Source organism: Phalangium opilio, unplaced genomic scaffold (assembly GCF_054372755.1).
Source record: "Phalangium opilio isolate 3A_F unplaced genomic scaffold, DU_Popi_V2 ptg000042l_1, whole genome shotgun sequence".
NCBI classification, from domain to species: Eukaryota; Metazoa; Arthropoda; class Arachnida; order Opiliones; family Phalangiidae; genus Phalangium; species Phalangium opilio.
This window is the reverse complement of record NW_028324166.1, coordinates 1,850,396-1,871,587: the sequence shown is the minus strand read 5'-3', so window position 1 is coordinate 1,871,587 and position 21,192 is coordinate 1,850,396. Positions and strand designations below refer to the sequence as shown.

Below are 21,192 nucleotides of genomic sequence, written 5' to 3'. Positions count from 1 at the left end.
TGCACTTACTTTTCTGCGAAAAGAAGTTAATTCGTCAGTGGTATCCCAGAACCAGACATTTTTGAAACCTTTTTTGACGAGTTGGTCGACTGTGTCCACTGTATCATAGTCCTTCTCAGTGAAATCCGACTTCAGCTTGCCTGATATTTCGAAGAAAATGAAAGTGGTCGCGATCAGCCAGGACATGGCAGCCAAGCGCCACGTGATCGCTTTCTCGACACGGCTGTACGCTGCGACCAGAAATAGGGGTCGAATTTCAAATGTTGATTTACTACACCATTTATTGTCGAAATAGCTCACGTTCGTAGAAAAAAATTAGGAAATTCTTCCACATCGTTTCGACAAAAGTAAAGATGAACGGTCGTCCATTTGGATTTTTGGGCGTGGCCAAAGCCAAGAGGGTCGACACTGCCAATAGACTCACCATCCAAGATACCGAGAACTACGGTTAATGTTGAAGGAAATTGTTATTATATTCCTTAGGAACATATATAAAATGTTCACGTTACTTGTAGTTCCATGCTGAGGAACGATAGAGATGGTGTCTTGGTCATTTTCGGGATTGAAGAGACGATGAATGTCGATACTGAGTCATAAACGCTCGTCATTCGAAATTTCATGTCAGGTGTATAGAAAATATCGAGTTGTATGGGAAAAAACAGCAAGTCCGTTGTCTGCCAGAAGGGTACGTTTTAAAATGAACAAATATATGTATAATTTAGTCTGTTAAAATATCGCTTTTTTCGACATAATCTAAGGTGCACTATAGATTGGGTCGCAGAGACATATGATGTGCTATTACAAATTTTTAATATTACCTGTGGTAAATCGCTCTGATTTCGAATAGTGCTAATCTCATCCGTAGCAACGGGCACAAAACCAATACTTGGAATAAGATATAAATATTATTTAGACAACGCGTTAAAAAGTTTGACCTAATTCTACCTGATATTGAACCTTTTACTGATAAACTCCGATATGAGCGCGTTGAGATTTTTGGCGGTATCAAATTCCTGAGTTTCCTATAAGAAAAATTAAGGCAATTTAGACGATTCAAATTAATAAATTTCATGAATAATCTCAGTTTCTCGATTTGAAATGTCGCGTTGAAAGACATATTTGAGATCATTGCTGTATAAATATTCTTACCTCGATAACTCCTATTCGAATTTCACCCATTCTGAATGATTTGTAATTCAGATTATTGAAGATGGCGTCGATTTTGACTATTTAGTAGACCAAAAAAACGTCTCAGACGATTTCTGCGACTCTGTATTAATGGCCGACGTCGGTGCACTAACAGAAAGTACGGGCAGACATAAAAAGAAATCAAGAACGCTCGAGAAAATGGCCGGATTACCGATTTTCTCAAATTTCTTATTTATCTACCTTTACTTCTTACAGTAGGTTATATTTCGTGCATTCAAATTTTAGTGTTGGCTTCGGTTTGATTGTTGTTATGCGAAAATATTGACTTTATGTTACGCAATGTCGTTCCGAGTTAAGTAAATCGATCCAACTAAATGCTAAGAAAGGGTTTTTGTGTTTCTTTAGAACAAAGGCAAAGAGTTGAGGTGGTGGGCGAGGAAATAGTGATTGTTTCACTAAAGCGGTTACCCAATACCTAAAGAAGAAATCCATAAACATAATGGAAACCGTTTTTCTAGCCATCAGGCAGCATTTTTGGAATAATATTCCAAATAACCAAAGTCATTTATGCACAAACATTTCAATATTTTCAGAAATATATTTTACATCCGCGTACATTGAAGGTAAAGATCACCATTATTAAAAAAGTTTTTAAATAATTTTTACGCCTAAGATATGAAAATAGTAGCGGAAAAAATTGTCTATAAATATTTATATGTAACATGGGTTCTACTTCATCATCATAGTCGGGTTACACGGCGATTAGGTGCGGTTTAAGAGAAACGACTAGCCCCCCCCCCCCAGGCCAGAAAATAGACATTTTTGTTAGTATTTTTTTCTTGAAATAGCTTTGCTTGATATATTTTATCTGATATATTAGATTTTGATTCAGATTATTTCTTGTAATTTTTATCTTACTAGAACCCTCACTTTTGGGGCCTCGCCCAAACTAGGTATCTCCCAACTTCGCGGATAAAAGACGGTTTGAACGTCCAAGTTTGAGCCAAGATTAGAGCTTTAATATGAATTAATACTAACGTATTACGAATTACCCCAACTAGGTCAAAAAGCTGGCCACCAAATACGCGTTGCATCCGTGGATGTGAGACGGTTGTGAATTGAGGCGGAAAAAGCTAGGTCACGTGGGGAAAAGGAACTATATCTCTCCGGAGAATCGTGATTGGTGGGTTTGAAAATTGGCTCATGCGCAGAGAAGAAAAATACAAATGTCTCTCCCTCACAAGGTTTGAAATTCATATTTTTTACTCTGCTGAAAGGGCACCTAAGCGAAATGCATTGTGGAAGGTAGTACTGTAGTATTAATACATATGGGTATTCGTTTAAAAATTAAGCTAAATTTCACGGTTATTGCTGAAACAATTCTTCACGGACATAAGAAACGAAACGATCTTCTCAAGTATTAAGACCAAGATACCAATGGCATTTCCCACGTAATACAGAGAAACAAGGCTTTCGATTTCCTTCACGGAGATTGTTGAAAAATCGTCCGCTGGTTGTTTCCATTTGATGAGATCGATCGCGTAACGCCCTTTGTGCATAAGAGCGAAGAAGAGGTCGTTTTCCGCGATTAACTCTACCCTGCAGCGAAAGTGACGTGTTAAAATTTACAAAAACCCTTTCATTTCTTTAGTCTTACATCAGGTTGACTTTCTCCATGAACTTTGATTTCGAGAAATTAGATGAAACGACCAAAACCAAAAGGGTATCGTCTATGGACGACGAAAAGTAGTATTTGTTCGCGTATTCTATTTTATTTTCCATTTCCAGATTTTCAAGCAGAATAAGTTGCATTATCAGTGTTCCTACGACCATGAACTTCCTGTTGTCCCCTAGGTTTTCCGCTACGTTCTGGAACTGGTCTCCAACAACCCCGTCTATAATTGGTAGTAATGAAGTTTCGGGGACAGGCTCGTTGACCTATAAATGAAATTTATTGTTCTCGTTATTTTAAAATCATTTTATTATTATAAATGTATATTGAAGAATAATGACCCAAGAATAGATACAAAAGTTCGGTTCAACTGATCCCCAATAACACTTGAGATGGGATGAAATCACCGATTGAATTGTGTATTTCTGCACTTACGTTTCTGCGAAAAGAAGTCAATTCGTCACTGTCCTTCCAGAACCAGACATTTTTGAAACCCTTTTTGACGAGTTGGTCGACGGTGTCCACAGTATCATAGTCCTTCTCAGTGAAATCCGACTTCAGGTTGCCTGATATCTCGAAGAAAATGAAAGTGGTCGCTATCAACCAGGACATTGCCGCCACTCTCCAAGCGATCGCTTTTTCTACACGGCTGTACGCTGCGACCACAAGTCCGTTTTCAAGTACGGATTTATTACACCATTTTAATTCGATGGAGCTTACGTTCGAAGAAAAAGAGGAGTAAATTCTTCCACATCATTTCAACAAAAGTAAGGACGAACGGTTGGCCATTTTGATTTTTGGGTGTGGCCAAAGCCAAGAATATCGACACTACCACAAGACTCATCATCCAAAATATCGAGAACTACGGTTAATGTTGAAGGAAATTGTTATTATATTCCTTAGGAACATATATAAAAAGTTCACGTTACTTGTAGTTCCATGTTGAGGAAAGATAGAGATGGTGTCTTTGTCATTTTTGGGACTGAAGAGATGATGAATGTCGATACTGAGTCATAAACGCTCGTCATTCGACTTTTCTTCTCAGGTGTAAAGAAAGTATCGACTTGTATGGGATAAAACAGTAAGTCCATTGTCTACCAAATGAATACGTTTTAAATTAAAGCGCATAATTATTAAGTCTGTTCGAGTATCGATATTTTTTATAGTGCAAATAATTTGGGCAGAGAGACTGCTTAAGAGCGGTTGTCATTTAGATTCGTTGTGTCTTATCTGAGCGATCCCGAAGAAACCTCTTGTGCAATTGTGAATATTACCTGTGGTAAATCACTCTGGTTTCGAATTGATTTAATCTCATCCGAAGGAACGGGCACAAAACCAAGACTTGAATTAAGAATTAATATTATTTAGACAACACATTAAAAAGATATGGGACATAATTTTACCTAATGTTAAACCTTTTGCTGAAAAACTCCGTAATCGTAGCGTAGAGATTTTTGGCGAAATCAAAATCCTTACTTTCCTATTTGAAAAGTACGACAATTTAGACAATATAAATTGGCCAATGAAACTTTCCTGATTTATATCAGTTTTTCAATATCAAGTCGCATTGATGGATACATTTTAGATTATTGCTACGTAAATATTCTTACATCGATTATTCCCATTCGAATATCAGCCATGATGAACAATTTGTAGTTCAGACGATTGAAGACTGCGTTTGACAGAACGGATTTTTGCTTTTGACTATTCAGCAGACCAAAAGACACTCATGCTATTTTTGCGACTAAGTGTTCTTGGCCAAAGTCGGTGCTTTAACAGAAAGTACGGGTAGGCGTAAAAGTAAATAAAGAACGCTCGAGAAACTAGATGGATTACCGATTTTCTCAAAGTTCCATTTTATCTAGCGTTACTTCTTCCTAAAGGATATATTTCGTGCATTCAAAATTTAGTGTTGACTTTGGTCTTTTTTTGTTGATAAGGAAAAATATTGACTTTATATTACACAATGCCGTTTCGAGTTAAGTAAATCGATCCGAATACATGGTAAGAAAGGAGTTTCGAAATGTTCGTATAGGCGATGATATGAGGTAACAACGTGGTGAGCGTGGATATAGTAAAGGTGTCAAGAAAAACACCTGAAGATGAAAACCATACTAGAAAATTCTACTGATACATTGGTGTTATGGATTGATAATATGAATTGAATTTACAAAATCTTGTAAATTAATAGTCACATTTTTTAATGAACATTCCAAATAACCGAAGTAATTTATGCTAAAACATTTTAGTATTTCAACAAATTTATTATACATGGTTCTAAGCCTATCCACTTCACATTTAAAGGAAAGGACCACCATTATTAAAAAGTTTTCAAAGCAGTTTTAAGCCTTCTATACGTAAAAAATACAAAAATAGTAGCAGTAAAAACTACTATTATTTTATGTAGTAATAATAATAATATTTTTCTCTTCCAATTTCGCTTACAAAAGACGGTTTGAACGTCCAAGTTTGAGGCAAAATTACAGCATTAGTGTGAATTAATATTAACGTATTATGAATTCCAAACTAGACCAAAAAGGTGGCCACCAAATACGCGTTACTCCCGCGGATGTGAGACGCCTGTAAATCGTGGCGGAAATAGCTTGCTCACGTGTGGAAAAGTAACTCTATCTCTCCGAAGATTCGTGATTGGTGGGTTTGAAAATTGGCTCATGCGCAGAGAGAAAAATACGAATGTCCCTCTCAGTCACAAGTAAAGGGGGAAGGGAGTTTGAAACTAATATTTTTTACGCTGTTGAACGGGCGTCTAAGCGAAATGCATTGTGGAAGGTAAGTGAAGGTATTCCATAATGAAGATTAACTCGGTGTGAACGTCGTCTTGAGATCTTTGCTGCGGTTCTCGACTTTTTCAAAGCCAGCACAAGGAATAAAGCATATTCCAATATTAAAACCAATACCGCGATGACGTTTCCCGTGAAATACAGAGAAAGAAGGCTTTCGATTTCCTTAACGGATATCGTTGAAAAATCATCCACTGGCTGTTTCCACTCGATTACATCGAGCGAGTATCGCCCTTTGTGCATAAGAGCGAAGAAAAGGTCGTTTTCAACGATTAACTCTATCCTGAAACGAAATTGACGTGTTAAAATTTGCAAAATCACTTTTTAATCTCTTGTCTTACATCAGGTTGACTTTCTCCAGGAACTTTGAACGCGAGAAATTTGATGAAACTACAAAACACAAAAGGTGATTCTCTATGGACGGTGAAAAGTAGTATTTGTTGGCGTATTGTATTTTATTTTCCATTTGTTGATTTTCAATCAGAATAAGTTGCATTATCATTGTCCCTACGACCATGAACTTCCTATTGACCCCGAGACCTTTCGCGACGTTCTGGAACTGGTCTCCAAAAACCCCGTCTTCAATTGGGAGAATCGAAGTTTCGGGGATAGGCACGTCGACCTAGTTACGAAATTTATTGTTCTATTTATTTAAATCATCCATTTAATACAAAATGAATAAGGAATTTGTTCGTAAATAAAACGTGGACAAAGAATACGTGTAAATTTCAGTTCAACTTTAATGCTAGGGTCGACGCAGATTTCATCTAATATTTCTCTTAAATGATTTACTTCCTTGAGAAGGGATGAAAGTACCGATCGGTTGGTGTGTTTATGCACTTACTTTTCGTCGAAAAGATACTAATTCGTCAGTGTCGTCCCATAACCAGACGTTTCGAAAACCCTGTTTGACGAGTTGGTCGACGGTGTCCACAGTATCGTATTCCTTCTCGGTGAAATCAGACTTTAGGTTGCCTGATATTTCGAAGAAGATGAAAGTGGTCGCGATCAACCAGGACATGGCCGCCACACGCCATGTGATTACTTTTTCGACACGGATGTACGCTGCGACCAGAATGGCGAGTCGATTTTCAAATATGGATTTATGCCACCATTTAATTTGAAAGGCGCTTACGTTCGTAGAAAAAAATGAGGAAATTTTTCCATATCATTTCGACGAGAATGAAGAGGAACGGTCGGCCATTTTGATTTTTGGGCGTGGCCAACGCCAAGAGCATCGACACCGCCAAAAGGCTCACCATCCAAAGTATCGAGAACTACAGTTAATGTTGAAAGAAATTGTTACTGTATTTCCTTAGGAAGATGTGGAAAAAGTTCACGTTACTTGTCCTTCCATGTTGAGGAAAGATAGAGATGGTGTCTTGGTCATTTTCGGGATTGAAGAGATGATGAATGTCGACACTGAGTCATAGACGCTCGTCATTCGAAATTTCATGTCAGGTTTAAAGAAAATATCGACTTGTAAAGGAAAGAACAGTATGTCCATTGTCTGCCAAACGAATACGTTTTAAATTGACGCTTATTGGGCACAGAGACTGCTTTAGAGCGAGTGTCATTACCTTATCTTAGCGATACCAAAAAAAAATGTTTGGGCAATTTTTAATAATACCTGTGGTAAATCACTCTGGTTTCGAATTGATTTAACCTCGTCCATAGGTACGGGCACAAAACCAAGGCTTGAAATAAGGTATAAATATTATTTAGACAACGCTTTAAAAAGAAATGAGAAAGAATTTTACCTAATGTTAAACCTTCTCCTGTAAAACTCCGTTATCAAAGTGTAAAGGTTTTTGGCGGAATCAAAATACTGACTTTCCTATGAGAAAAATGACAATTATGACAATACAAATTGGCCAATGAAACTTTCCTGATTAATATAAGTTTTACGAAGTTGAAAGATACATTTTAGATAATTGATGCGAAAATATTCTTACCTCGATTGCTCCCATTATAATATCAACCATGTTGAATGATTTGTAATTCAGACTATTGAAGACTGCGTTTGACAGAAGGGATTTTTGGTTTTGACCAAACACACTCATGCCATTTTTGCGACTAAGTGTTTTTTGGCCAAAGTCGGCGCTTGAACAGAAAGTTCGGATAGGCCTAAATGTATATAAAGAACGCTCGAGAAGCTAGATGGATTACCGATTTTCTCAGAGTTTATATTTATCTAGCTTTACTTCTTCAATGAGGTTATATTTTTGCATTCAAAATCTTGTGTTGGCTTTGGTTTACTTATTGGTATGGAATAATATTGGCTTTATGCTACGCAATGCCGTTTCGAGTTAAGTAAATCGATCCGAATACATGGTAAGAAAAGAGTTTCCAAATGTTTGTGTAACGTTAGAACAAAGACGAGAATTTAAGGTAAGTCGTTGGTGGGCGAGGATAAAGTTAATGCGTCAATAAAGCTGTGACCCAAATATCGAAAGAAGAAAACCACCATAAACACAATGGAAACGGTTTTAACAGCCACCTGGCTAAAGTATTCTTTTAATACATTGGTGTTATGGATTGATAATTTGAATTTAATTTACAAACTCTTGTAGATTAATGGTAACATTTTTGGATGAATATTCCGAATAAGCAAAGACATTTTAGTATTAAAGAAATTTTTTGTATTTGGTTCTAAGCCTATCCACGTCAAGTTTAAAGAAAAGGACCACCATTACTAAAAGGTTTTTAACGATGTTTTAGGCCTTATATGTTTTAGCCTTTTATTTTATTTAATAACTTTTTATCTTATTAAAACCCTTTCTTTTTGGACCTAGCCAAGGATGTATTAATACTGAAGTAGTTGGAATTCTCAACTAGACCAAAAAGCTGGCCACCTAATACGCGTTACTCCCGTGGATGCAGGACGGCTGTGAATTGAGGCGGAAATAGATAGGTCACGTGGGGAAAAGGAACTATATCTCTCCGGAGAATCGCGAGTGGTGGGTTTGAAAATTGGCTCATGCGCAGAGAGAAAAATACGAATGTCCCTCTCACTCACAAGGTTGGGGCTGGGGGGTTGGAAATTTATATTTTTTACTGTCCTGAACGGGCGTCTAAGCGAAATGCCTCGTGCAAAGTAAGTGAAGGGAATCCATAATGAAGATTAAATCGGTGTGAACGTCGTCTTGAGATATTTGCTGCGGTTCTGGACTTCTTCAAAGCCAGCAGAAGGAATAAAGCATATTCAAATATTAAAGCCAATACCGCAATTACGTTTCCCACAAAGTACAGAGAAAGAAGGCTTTCGATTTCCTTCACGGATATCGGAGAAAAATCGTCCTCAGGCTGTTTCCAATTTATGAGATCCATCGCGTATCGCCCTTTGTACATAAGAGCGAAGAAAAGGTCGTTTTCCGTGATTAACTCTATCCTGAAACGAAATTGCCGTAGTAAAATTTACAAAAACCCCTATCTTTGGTCTTACATCAGGTTGGCTTTCTCCATGAGCTCTGATTGCGAGAAATTAGATGAAACGACTAAAACCAAAAGGGTATCGCCTATTGATGGTGAAAAGTAGTATTTGTTCGCGTATTGTATTTTATTCTCCATTTCTTGATTTTCAAGAAGAATAAGTTCCATTAGCATTGTCCCAACGACCATAAACTTCCTATTGACCCCGAGACTTTTCGCGACGTTCTGGAACTGCTCTCCAAAAACCCCGTCTTCAATTGGGAGTAATGAAGTTTCGGGGATGGGCACGTTGACCTAGTTACGAAATTTATTGTTCTAGTTAATTATCGTCGAGGCTGTTTTCATCTAGTATTTCTCTTAAATGGTGTACTTGCTTGAGAAAGGATGAAAGTAGCGATAGATTTGTTTATTTCTGCACTTATCTTTTTGCGAAATGAAGTTAATTCGTCAGTGCCATCCCAGAACCAGACATTTTTGAAACCCTTCTTCACGAGTTGGTCGATGGTGTCCACTGTATCGTATTCCTTCTCAGTGAAATCTGATTTCAGGTTTCCTGATATTTCGAAGAAAATGAAAGTGGTCGCGATCAACCAGGACATGGCCACCACTCTCCAAGTGATGGCTTTCTCGACACGGCTGTACGCTGTGATCAGAGATAGTAGTCGGTTTTCATTACACCTTTTAAAGACGACATAAGCTTACGTTCGTAGAAAAATATAAGGAAATTCTTCCATATAATTTCGACGAAAATAAGGAGGAATGGTCGGCCATTTTGATTTTTGGGCGTGGCCAAAGCCAATAGTATTGACACTGCCAATAGACTCACCACCCAAAATATCGAGAACTACAGTTAATGTTGAAAGAATTTATTATTGTATTTCCTTGGAATACACGATGAAAGTTCACGTTACTTGTCCTTCCATCTTGAGGAAAGACAGAGATGGTGTCTTGGTCATTTTCGGGATTGAAGAGATGATGAAAGTCGACACTGAGTCATAAACGCTCGTCATTCCAAATTTCATCTCAGGTGTAAAGAAACTATCGACTTGTACAGGATAAAACAGCACGTCCATTATCTACCAAAGGTATACGAGTGATGCTATTTTTCTATGCATTTCGATTCTCATTTAAATTCAGAGTCCCTTACCTGAGGTATCCCAAAAAAATGTTTGAGTAATTTTTAATATTACCTGTGGTAAATCACTCTGATTTCGAATCAATCTAACCTCTTCTGAAGGTACGGGCACAAAACCAATACTTGGAATATTAATAGTATGAATATTAATTAGACAACACGATATGAAGGAGTGTGACAGAATTCTACCTAATGTTAAACCTTTTTCTGTAAAACTCCGTGATCGAAGCCTCGAGATTTTTGCCAATATCAAAACCCTGAGCTTCCTATTACAAAAAAAAAACTTGACAAAACAAATTGACCAATGAAAGTTTCTTGAACAATTTCAGTTTTTCTGACATCAAGTCGCGTTGTAAGATACATTTGAGATTTATTCTACTTAAATATTCTTACCGCGATTATTCCGATTCGAATATCAGCCATGTTGAATGACTTGTAATTCAGACTGTTGCAGACGGCACGGCCTTTGACTATTAAGCAGACCAAAAAAAAACTCTCAGGCGATTTTTGCGACTCTGTATTAATGACCGACGTCGGTGCACTAACAGAAAGTACGGGTATGCATTAAAGTAAATCAAGAACGCTCGAGAAAATGGACGTATTAGCTTTACTTTCATCAGGCTCTTTCGTTCATTCCAAATTTAGCGTTGACAAAAATATTGACTTTATGTTAAATGAATAGATCTGTCTACATGCCAAGGGAGTGGCTAAGAAAGGGTTTTTAAGTGTTTGTATATGGTTAGAACAAAGGCGTAGATTTAAGATAAGAAGGTGGCGGGTAAGGATATAGTAAATGCTACAATAAAGCTGTGACCCAAATACTTCAAGAAGAAAACCATAAAAAGAATGGAAATAGTTTCTACATCGACCAGGCTAGAAAATTCTTTTAATACATTGGTGTTATGGATTTATAATTTTAAGGGAATTTACACACTTTTGTAGATTTATGGCAACATTTTTTATTTAATATTACAAATAACCAAAGTCATTTATGCAAAATAATTTTAATATTTTAACAAATTTATTGTATTTTGTTCTAAAGGGAACCCTACACGCTCAATAATTGGCGCAAAAAATGTGGGACCCGTTATTTAAGTTACAAAGTATAAATAAAACGTTATCCAGACTAACACTTGTGTATAGTTCAAATATAATGCCACAATATATTTTTGGAAATGGAACCTCATTTGCGGTAAATTTTGGACAGTATTTGCGTAAAAAACTGAATGAGTTTTCTATTGCACAAAATGGTTTTAGGCCTACTACACGTAAAAAATATGAAAATAGTAGCGGGAAAAAGTCTTTAAATATCTATATGTAACATTGGGTTCTAACGTCGGGTTAGGCGGCGATCAACTGGTGTTACGAGAAACAACTAGCCACCCAATGGCGGAATTTCTATCAGGCCAGAAAATATACATTTTTTTTTTTTTTTACCACCTACTAGCACTAGTGCTTAGCCGTTAGGCCTTTAGCACCAGGAAGAATTGAGCGGGAGACCCTACGCGGTCCAGCACTGACGGGGGCCGCTGGGTCGTATGTGTAGAAGCAGGGAAGGATTGAGGTTTACTTGGGAGGTGACGGAAGGTGGAATTGGGATAAGTCACCTCCGGCGGACACGGGACAGCCGGCACCTATAGGGTGGGATCGCCGACTTGTGTCGTATTCCCTCAAACTTTGCCGCCCAGAAGCTTGGCTTACAGGAGTGCGCCACACTCCCGGCAAATATACATTTCTACTTCTTTTTTGTGGGTATTTATTCGTTCAAATAGCTTAGCTTGATGCAGTAAAATTGAGAATTAGTTTTTTATTTTTATCTGAAAGATTAGATATTGATTATTTTTCATAATAATTTTTTTATCGTACTAGAACCACCGCTTTTTGGGCCTAGTCAAGGCTAGTTATCTTCCAACTTCACAGACGGTATGAACGTCCAAGTTTGAGGCACGGTTATAGTATGGACATGCATACTGAAGTATTTGGAATTTTCAACTAGACCAAAAAAGCTGGAAACCGGGTATGCGTTACACCGGCGGATGTGAGACGGCTGTAAATCAAGGCGGAAATAGCTAGGTCACGTGGGAAAAGGAACTCTATCTTTCCGGAGATTCGTAATTGGTGGATTTGAAAATTGACTCTTGCGCAAAGTGTAAAATACGAATGTCTCTCTCACTCACAAGGTTGGGGGGTGGAAAGTTTGAAATTTATATTTTTGTACTCTGCTCAACGGGCGTCTAAGCGAAATACCTCGTGCAAGGTAAGTGAAGGTAATCCATTATGAAGATTAACTCGGTGTAATCGTCGCCTTGGGACAAAGGTTCTGGACCTCTTCAAAGCCAGCAGAAGGAATAAAGCATATTCCAATATTAAAGCCAATACCGCAATAACGTTTGCCACGTAGTACAGAATAAGAAGGCTTTCGACTTCCTTCACGGATATCGGAGAAAAATCGTCCACTGGTTGTTTCCATTTTATGAGATCAATCGCATAGCGCCCTTTATACATGAGAGCGAATAAGAGGTCGTTTTCCGTGATTAACTCCATCCTGAAACGATATTACCTTGGTAAAGTTTACAAAAACCCTTTTCGATTCTTTAGTCTTACATCAGGTTGGCTTTCTCCATGTACTTTGATTGTGAGAAATTGTAGGAAACTGCAAAAACCAAAAGCTGATCGTCTATGGACGGTGAAAAGTAGTAATTGTTCGCGTATTGAATTCTATTTTCCATTTCAAGCAGAATAATTTGCATTATCAGAGTCCCAACGACCATAAACTTTCTTTTGTCTCCCATGTTTTGCGCTACATTGACGAACTCGTCTCCGAAAACCGCGTTGGCAATCGGAAGTATTGAGCTCTCTGGGATGGACACGTTGGCCTAGAAATGAAATTTATAGTTCTGTTTAAATCATCCAGTAGTTTTAGAAGCAAAAATACAAGAATTTTAATTTATTCGTAAGTTTTTTTCCGAGACTTTTCGCCACGTTGACGAACTGATCTCCCATAACCCCATTTTCAATTGGGAGTATTGAAGTTTCGGTTATGAATGAATATGGAAGAATAAAGGGAACGATGAAAATGTGTGGTTCAATCCTAAAACACCAAGGTCGAAGCTGGTTTCATGGTCTTAAATGGTTTACTTGCTGGAGAAGGGATAAAAGAATCTATTGAATGGTGTATTTCTGCACTTACTTTTCTGCGAAAAGAAGTTAATTCATCACTGGCATCCCAGAACCACACATTTTTGAAACCCTGTTTGGCGAGTTGGTCGATGGTGTCCACAGTATCATAGTCCTTCTCTGTGAAATCCGACTTCAGGTTGCCTGATATTTCGAAGAAAATGAAAGTGGTCGCGATCAACCAGGACATGGCTGCCACTCTCCAAGTGATCGCTTTCTCGACACGGCTGTACGCTGCGACCACAAGTACAAGTCCGTTTTCAAGTATGGATATTTTTGTACCATTTAAAGACGAAATATGCTTACGTTCATAGAAAAAAATTAGGAAATTCTTCCACATCATTTCGACAAAAGTAAGGACGAACGGTTGGCCATTTTGGTTTTTGGGCGTGGCCAAAGTTAAGAGGATCGACACTGCCAAAAGACTCGCCATCCAAAATATCGAGAACTACGGTTAATATGGAAAGAAATTGTTATTCTATTCCTTGGGAGCACTTTTGAAAACATTGGCAAAATGTTAACGTTACTTGTCCTTCCATGTTGAGGAAAGATAGAGATGGTGTCTTGGTCATTTTCGGGACTGAAGAGACGATGAAGGTCGACACCGAATCATAAATGCTCGTCATTCGACATTTCATATCAGGTTTAAAGAAATTTTCGAGTTGTATAGGAAAAAACAGAATGTCCATTTTCTACCAAAAGAATACGGTTTAAAGTTTTAAGTCAATTCGATAATGATTTTTTTTGTATATTTGGGTGCAAAGCGATTGACATTTAGATTCGTTATACCTTATCTGAGGAATCCCGAAAAAAACAATTTTTATTATTACCTGTGGTATGTCTTTCTCGTTTCGATTTCTGTCAATTTCTTCCGCAGATACGGGCACAAAACCAACACTTTAAATGAAGCATAAATATTATTTAGACAACTCGCTCAAAATAAGTGAGACTGAGTTTTACCTAATGTTAAACCTTTTACTGAAAAACCCCGATATGAACGCGTTGAGATTTTTGGCGATGCCAAATCCCTGAGTTTCCTATGAGAAAAAGAAAGATAATTTAGACAATAAAAATTGACCAATGAAACTTTCCTGATGAAATATCAGTTTTTCGATATCGAGTCGCGTTGAAATATACATTTGAGATTTTTGCTGCAAAAATATTCTGACCTTGATTACTCCCATTCGAATATCAACCATGTTGAATGATTTATAATTCAGACTGTTGAAGACGTCGTGGAACAGAAGGGAATTTTTGTTCTTTGACTATTCAATCGATTTTTGTTTCTCATGATTAATTGTTAAAGTCGGTGCACAAACAGAAAGTACGGGTAGGCGTAAAAGTAAATGAAGAACTCACGAGATATTTAATATTTATCTACCTTTGCCGCTTCCAGCCAGCAGGTTATTATTCGTGCTTTCGAAATTTAGTGTTGACTTTTACTTGTTGTTAAGGAAGAATATTGACTTTATGTTTCGCATTGTCGTGCCGAGTTAAATAAGTCAATCGAACCGACTGCACGCCAAGGGAGTGGCAAAGAAAGGGTTTTAGAAATGTTTGTATGTCATTAGAACAAAGGCGAGGATATAAGATAAGAATGTGGCGGGCGAAGATATAGTAAATGCCTTAATAATGCTGTGACCCAAATACCTAAAGAAGAGGAAAACCATAAACAGAATTGTAATAGTTTTTCATCGACCAGGCTAGGAAAGTCTACTAATACATTTATGTTATAGAGGGATCATTTGAACGTAATTTAGTAGTAGATTAGTGGCAACATTTTTTAATGAATAACCCAAATAGCCAAAGTCATTTATGCAACATAATTTTAATTTATTACATTTTGTACTAAGCCTATCCGAGAAACATTTATACATGCCGAAACACGTTGAATTGCTAGTACAGTAGAAAGGAAGCATAGTGCAAGGCGGACTTAAGTACTTGCGCATTTCAAAAACCGGATTTGTCCTTGGTCGACATCTTAGATTTTCACTAATCTCGTGAGTCGACAAGTCTTGGCTTGAACGGTTCGAATCTTGTAAAGTTGATTCTTAAAACCGATGGCCTACCTTAAGATTTAATCTACGCTTTCCCAAAACTATCTTTGTGTAAAAGCAGGGATCTATTTAATTTTAGAAGCAGGAATACCCTTACTTCAGTCCGACTCATAGCCCAGAATAGAGCCCTCCCTTCAGCACGTAAAGAAAATTTTAAATTAATTTATTGGCTCACTTAAACTACATTCTTTTTTACCTCTGTCGCTATTCTTTCCTGGGGAAGGGATCGCGAACTTTGAAGTTCGCCCAAATTACCCTGTTCTCTATTTCTGCTTCTAAAATTGCATGGATCCCTGGTAAAACCCAATCGAGGTTCAGTCTCTTACTCGTAGCTATTAATAATGAGTGTCAAGATTAATTTCACGTCTGTGTCTTCGTACAATTTTCGTTTCATCTTTTGACTTCAAGGAAATTAATAACGATAACACTTTTTCCAAAATCATTGCCGATATCGTGAACGCGATTCCCATCAAGAAGAGTGAAATCAGGCTCTCAATTTCCTTGACTGATATCGAGGAGAAATCGTCCTGTGGATTCTTCCATTGCACGACGTCGAGGGAATAGCGGGGTTTGTATGTAAAACAGAATAAGAGGTCGTTTTCGGCGAACAACTGCACCCTAAAGCGAATAAATCAAAAGTTACATTTTTAAAACAGTCATTTTCGTTTTGATGTGGTTAAAGAGTAAACCAGTCGCTTAAATGAATTATGTTTATGTTACAAGCTAAGAAGTATTTTAAGGTAAACGTTTCTTACATTCTGTTGGCCATTTCCATGTACTTGGATCTCGAGAAATTGTAGGAAACAGTTAAAACCACGAGATTGTTCTCTATTGCCGGCGACAAGTAGTATTTGTCGGCGAATTGCATTTTGTCGCTCATCGCTAGGTTTTCCGAGAGAAGCATTTGAATAATGATTGTCGAAACGACCATGAACCTTCTATGGCGTCCTTTGGCTCCCGCGATTCCCGCGAACTCGTCTCCAAAAACTCCGTTTTCTAGGGGAAGCATTGATGCTCTCGGAATACCAGTCAGTAGTTTTATGTATTTCTTCTCATTCGACCTAGCCTGATAATGAAAGATACCATTATTGATTTTGCTCAATAATTTTCCCGAAGTTGAATTAGTGATAATAATAATAATCTAGCTTTATTTCGTCTCCACAACACCAAGTGGGCTATATTTCAGTGGGTCACTATTTCAGAGGTGGTGCCTAACCCCTATGCCACAGCTAACCGACAGCGCCCTATACTAACTATTATCATTAACCTCGGCAAGTTTTGATGGAAAGGCGAAACCGGGTAATGCCGTGGAGGAAAACTCCTTTTTAACAAGTGGGGAGAGAACTTGCGAACTCTACGCAGAAGGGTTTGTTCCCAGGTTCTTCACCCGGTGCCACAGTTCGAGATCGAACCCGGGAGCCTCTTGCTGCGAGGCGAAAGTGCTAACCACTTCACCACCCCACCCGAAGAAAGCTAAATTCAGGTCCAACCAAAAGCCGATAAGGTTTCCCACATAAAGTATGCGAGTCTAAAGGAGTGACCCCCAAGGATGATGGCCCAGCCCAAGTCGTGGTAGCCACAGCCAGTGAGAAATGAGTGAAAATTATGATGGGTGACCTGCTGTTACTTGGAATTAAATGTACTTGTTCAACTACACTCACCTTTCTGCGCAAGGAAATTAGTTCGTCGGAACCCTCCCAGAACCATACGTTACGAAAATCCTGTTGTACAAGTTGGTCGATGGTGTCCACAGTATCGTACTCCTTCTCGGTGAAATCCGACTTGAGGTTGCCTGATATTTCGAAGTAAATAAAAGTGGTCGCGATCAACCAGGACATGGCCGCCACGCGCCATGATGCCGATTCCTCAATGTACTTGAACGCTGTGAATTGCCAAACATTAGGAAATAATATTTTTTCATTTTTAATTGGATTTGTGTTACGTTCGTAGAAAAACAGTAGAAAGTTTCTCCATAGCATTTCAACGACAGTAAAGACGAACGACTGATCAGTTTGTTTTCTGGGAGTGGCCAAAGCCAAGATGATTGACACTGTCAATAAACTCGTCATCCAAAGTAAGGTGAACTGCGTTTTAGGGTGAGGGCCGCGAGGCAATATCAAACATAATTAAAATTAGAGGTGATATAATTCTTATTTCGCATTATTGTTTCAAATAATAAGTCTGATAATCACCTGTCCTTCCATGCTGAGAAAAGACAGTGACGGCTTCTTAGTCATTTCCGGGATTGAAGAGACGATGACGGTAGCGAACGAGCCATAGGCACCCGTCATTCTTGCCTTCATTTGAGGGGAAATAAAATTCTCTGCTTGAACAGGAAACATGAACAAGTCCATCGGCTATACCAAAAAAAATTTGCAAATTTTCATTAATTAACTATCTCTTTTGTCATTCACTTATATTTCTAAGCATATTTTCGTGTTAAGACTAAGCCGAGTTTTTTTCAAATTTAATGATAAATTGACTTTTTGTTAGTCCACATTCAGTGGAACTTTGAGTTCAACTCCGTGATACCTCAAGTTATGTTAGGTAAAACACAAATTTTGTTTTTAAGCAGATATCATTTAGTGATACTGGAGGGACTAGCTTGCCGAGCTTCACCTGAGTCTAATGATACCCGAAGGTAAGCGCAATAAATCTTTCATACAGCGAAAAATCTCGGCTTTGCCTTCAGCCGCGTTAATGTGAAAACGGAAAGACATCTACTGTTTTTCGAGCAGTTTTATCAGAAATGAGATGAGACTAGAAGTATCGAGGTAACCAAATTCTTCACTCGGCGAAATTGAATATTCTTGATCACACACCAACGGTTGGCCCTCTAGTAGCGGTTTCTGAATTTTCTCTCCAAAACGTGAGACGCTCGTGGCGGTAGACAGCCGAACTAGATTCAAGGACAGGCGTCCGTGTTCCGCGGCTTTAGGTTGAGGGGAAGGGGGTAGGAAAGTTTTTGGAACTCGACCAATTTTTTTCTCTGTAGTGTAGGCGCGATGGAAGCGGCTTAAAATCCTCAAATTTGTTCACTAGTGCCAGGATCTACTACCAATGCTAGAGCCCTTCACTTCTAGTCTCATCTTACTTCTGGTTTTATTTATCACCTCTGGTAAATCACCCTCATCCCGAACCTTGGCAATCTCCTCTAATGGTAAAGGAATGAATTCAATACTTCAGACAAAAAATAGTAACCATTTTTAGTAAATATTGAGTAAACCAATTTGGACTTAATTCGGTTCACCTTAAATTGAACCTTTTCCTGCAGCACTCTTTCAGCATATCGTAGAATTTAGTGACGGTCTCGATACTCAGGGATTCCTGTAGAGGGAAAATATTGTTATTTCTATTAATATTGAAAAATTTTATTCGACGTACTTCAATGACTCCAAACCATAAATCGTACATGTCTGAAGCCTGGTGTTCGTAGCTTTCCGAAAATGAGTGTCTTTTCAGTGCTGATAAGAATTACAATTCAAAATACTAGAAGCAAAGAGCCTGACTTTGCACGTCAGTACGTTTCGTCTACTTTTCTGGTGGCTATTTTTTCAACCCTAAAATCATAAAGCCAGTCTGTACCATTTACTAAATGTTAGGCAAATCGATTGAAATGTACGAATGTTATTCCGTGAGATAGGTTTTTACATTTTTAGGAACCATTTTCCAATATGACCCCGTATTGGAATTTTTTTCTTAATGAGTATTAATTAGGAATAACGTTCTAGTTTCAACGCTTTTGATTTGTGTTGGCCTTGGGCGTTCATGAATTCGTCAGTCAATCAATACTTCTGTTTATGAGAGCAAAGATTATGATCGAATTCAAATGGTATTTACTCTCTAATTTAAAAGTACTTTCCTCTTAAAATCGGTTAACGTTGCATTTGAAATAATAAAAATTTTGAAACACTAATCGCTGGAACATTTCGATGTAATGTAACTAAGAAGGATAGATGTGGGGGTAAAATTTTGTCTTCCATCTCGCTTTTTGGCGCATGCGCTGAAGCCTTTTTGTATTATGAGAGTGCGCAGAAACGATACTTTTGATTATGTTGAAAAATATTTTCGTTAAATGAGATTAAGGTAAAAAATTACGATAAGTATTTTTTCTTTCAAATAATTGTTGTTTTATAGTAAAACTGAAAATTCTAATATCTGTTACTTCAACCATATAATTTTGACCACTTATCTATTAGTATTTCACACCTTTGTTTACAAAACCATTTTCATTATTAATATTTATAATGGTGTGTTTAAAATTTTACGATTTAAATGCGATTTGCCCTTTAATGAAGAAATTAAGTAACCAAGACATGTAGGCCTAAAAATGCTAAATTCTTTGGTGAATTTTATTATCCCTAGTCCAACAAAATTGAGTTCATGCGAGGATTTCATTTTATTATTATTTTTTTTTACAAACCGTATTAATGTGACCATAAGTGGATCATATTACAGCTCCCTATAAGTACTGGACGTAGGTTATGCTTTTATATACAGCGTTTTCTTCCAGGACATCCAAGCCCGCCATCTATAGCTCAATTTCATAAGTTTAGTTGGCCCATTAACCCGGATCTGGAGTTACGTTAGCCTACGGAATTTCCGCTTAATGGTAATGGCTGTCAGTGTCGTGATTAGTGTGAAACTTGTTATCGCGTAATAATTTTGATTTAGAATGGCTTATTTTTCTTTTGCTAATCAGGAAAAAGGCCTAGGATCAATGTATTTAATTACAATGCCCAAATGAAAGACACATTGAACACGATTTATGTGATATTAAAAGCACTTAACCGTAAGCGACCAAAACGTTTTATAAAACTGAAAAATATTGACCAGCATCTTTCGCAAACGGAAAACGTTAAAGCATTGAAAAAAATTGTCAGATTTAAAAAAGGAAAACAAATTTCTAAACTATAATTAGTAATAAATCTGTCCAACTATTCCCGCTAAAAACCTTTAAATCGGTGGCAACTCAGTGCTGTATTAGGAATGCATGAAAAATGTTCTAGCATGATGAAGGCTATTTTGATCATCTGAATTCATATTAATTTCCTTTCCAATTAGGAATGCATGAAAAATGTTCTAGCATGATGAAGGCTATTTTGATCATCTGAATTCATATTAATTTCCTTTCCAACACAAGTCTTTAAAAATGGAGCGAAATACCTACAGACCGGCCAGTTATTTTTTAAAATCGGAAACATAAAGTGGACTTCTACTATTATATTCACAACCCAACACTATGTATGGAACAACTTGTTTCCTTCAGCGCCCTTCTCTCTCAAACCTTTTTTCATTGGCTACCACTTACTTCCGTTTGCTTCCCCACTTTTTAAAAATTTCTTTCGCGCCAAAATCATTCCTCTGGTTTAGTTAACAAATTCGCCGCTGCGTTTCGCATTTACCCTCTTCCCTTCAGTGCTGGGAGACAATGCTGATGCACAGCGATGTTATATCGTCCTGTACTTCTAGGGAGCTGTAATATGATCCACTTCTGATGTGACCATAAAATTACTTTTTAAATTAGCTTACCTGAATTACTCCCAGTTATCGTGATGTTTTCTGAAATAGGAAAGAACGGAAGGTGATGTTTGGGACCGAATGGATTTTGTCTTTCACTAAATTCTTGTAAAGGCCGAAGTCGATACAATAAAACCAGTAGGAAGTCTTTGTCTACGGGGAGCGGTAGAATAGAATACACTAGCTGATAGCACGCGTTGCGATTTAAATTCAAAGAAGAACACTCGTGAAACTAGGGCTACAAAATAG

The 21,192-nt window shown here is 37.6% G+C and overlaps 3 protein-coding genes and 1 long non-coding RNA gene across 12 annotated transcripts; 1 reads left to right on the top strand and 3 right to left on the bottom strand.

Moving 5' to 3' along the window:
* Positions 1-332: 332 nt before the first annotated feature.
* LOC149678218 (uncharacterized) lies at positions 333-7,311 on the bottom strand. The gene is made up of 3 exons (XR_016366048.1): positions 7,203-7,311; positions 6,968-7,132; positions 333-442 (listed from the first exon to the last, which is right to left on the bottom strand). It is a non-coding gene; the product is annotated as an uncharacterized LOC149678218 (long non-coding RNA).
* LOC149678219 (uncharacterized) lies at positions 2,317-4,562 on the bottom strand. 2 transcript variants are annotated; one of them, XM_089836230.1, is made up of 9 exons: positions 4,432-4,562; positions 4,225-4,301; positions 4,096-4,162; positions 3,751-3,915; positions 3,542-3,683; positions 3,257-3,477; positions 2,807-3,087; positions 2,585-2,748; positions 2,317-2,431 (listed from the first exon to the last, which is right to left on the bottom strand). In XM_089836230.1, exons 1-9 carry the CDS (start codon positions 4,459-4,461, stop codon positions 2,412-2,414), a joined length of 1,167 nt encoding a protein of 388 aa, XP_089692356.1. In that variant the 5' UTR covers positions 4,462-4,562; the 3' UTR covers positions 2,317-2,411. The 2 variants fall into 2 exon arrangements, with proteins under 2 accessions (XP_089692356.1, XP_089692355.1); XM_089836229.1 differs by lacking the exon at positions 2,317-2,431 and having other exon boundaries at positions 2,502-2,748.
* Positions 4,465-8,258, top strand: LOC149678217 (uncharacterized). Of its 8 annotated transcripts, none has more exons than XM_089836236.1 (4): positions 4,465-4,603; positions 4,687-5,880; positions 5,969-6,028; positions 6,107-8,258. In XM_089836236.1, exons 2-4 carry the CDS (start codon positions 5,744-5,746, stop codon positions 6,246-6,248), a joined length of 339 nt encoding a protein of 112 aa, XP_089692362.1. In that variant the 5' UTR covers positions 4,465-4,603; positions 4,687-5,743; the 3' UTR covers positions 6,249-8,258. The 8 variants fall into 8 exon arrangements, 6 of the variants coding, with proteins under 6 accessions (XP_089692362.1, XP_089692363.1, XP_089692361.1 ...); XM_089836237.1 differs by having other exon boundaries at positions 4,532-4,670; positions 4,831-5,880; XM_089836235.1 differs by having other exon boundaries at positions 4,539-4,670; positions 4,762-5,880.
* Positions 7,379-14,667, bottom strand: LOC149678216 (uncharacterized). The gene is made up of 19 exons (XM_089837008.1): positions 14,536-14,667; positions 14,327-14,403; positions 14,197-14,263; positions 13,894-14,058; positions 13,673-13,814; positions 13,380-13,600; positions 12,794-13,065; positions 12,594-12,734; positions 12,437-12,517; positions 10,583-10,730; positions 10,379-10,455; positions 10,245-10,311; positions 9,966-10,130; positions 9,757-9,898; positions 9,429-9,697; positions 9,068-9,348; positions 8,681-9,013; positions 7,578-7,698; positions 7,379-7,459 (listed from the first exon to the last, which is right to left on the bottom strand). The coding sequence occupies exons 1-19, from the start codon at positions 14,563-14,565 to the stop codon at positions 7,379-7,381; spliced, it is 2,880 nt and encodes a 959-aa protein (XP_089693134.1). The 5' UTR covers positions 14,566-14,667.
* Positions 14,668-21,192: the final 6,525 nt, after the last annotated feature.

Excerpts from the sequence above, each read along its gene's own strand:
- LOC149678217 (XM_089836236.1), top strand. The coding sequence starts at position 5,744 with ATGACGTTTCCCGTGAAATACAGAGAAAGAAGGCTTTCGATTTCCTTA. Across the intron at positions 5,881-5,968 it reads TGCATAAGAGCGAAGAAAAG|GTTGACTTTCTCCAGGAACT; the intron begins GTCGTTTTCAAC and ends GTCTTACATCAG. Across the intron at positions 6,029-6,106 it reads GAAACTACAAAACACAAAAG|AATAAGTTGCATTATCATTG; the intron begins GTGATTCTCTAT and ends ATTTTCAATCAG.
- LOC149678216 (XM_089837008.1), bottom strand. The coding sequence starts at position 14,565 with ATGGTTGATATTCGAATGGGAGTAATCAAG. Across the intron at positions 14,264-14,326 it reads AGTAAAAGGTTTAACATTAG|TGTTGGTTTTGTGCCCGTAT; the intron begins GTAAAACTCAGT and ends CTTCATTTAAAG. Across the intron at positions 9,698-9,756 it reads CCTTATATTTTTCTACGAAC|CGTACAGCCGTGTCGAGAAA; the intron begins GTAAGCTTATGT and ends CTCTGATCACAG.
- LOC149678219 (XM_089836229.1), bottom strand. The coding sequence starts at position 4,461 with ATGGCTGATATTCGAATGGGAATAATCGAT. Across the intron at positions 3,916-4,095 it reads ACCAGAGTGATTTACCACAG|ACAATGGACTTACTGTTTTA; the intron begins GTAATATTCACA and ends TTCATTTGGTAG. Across the intron at positions 3,088-3,256 it reads TGACTTCTTTTCGCAGAAAC|GTCAACGAGCCTGTCCCCGA; the intron begins GTAAGTGCAGAA and ends TTTCATTTATAG.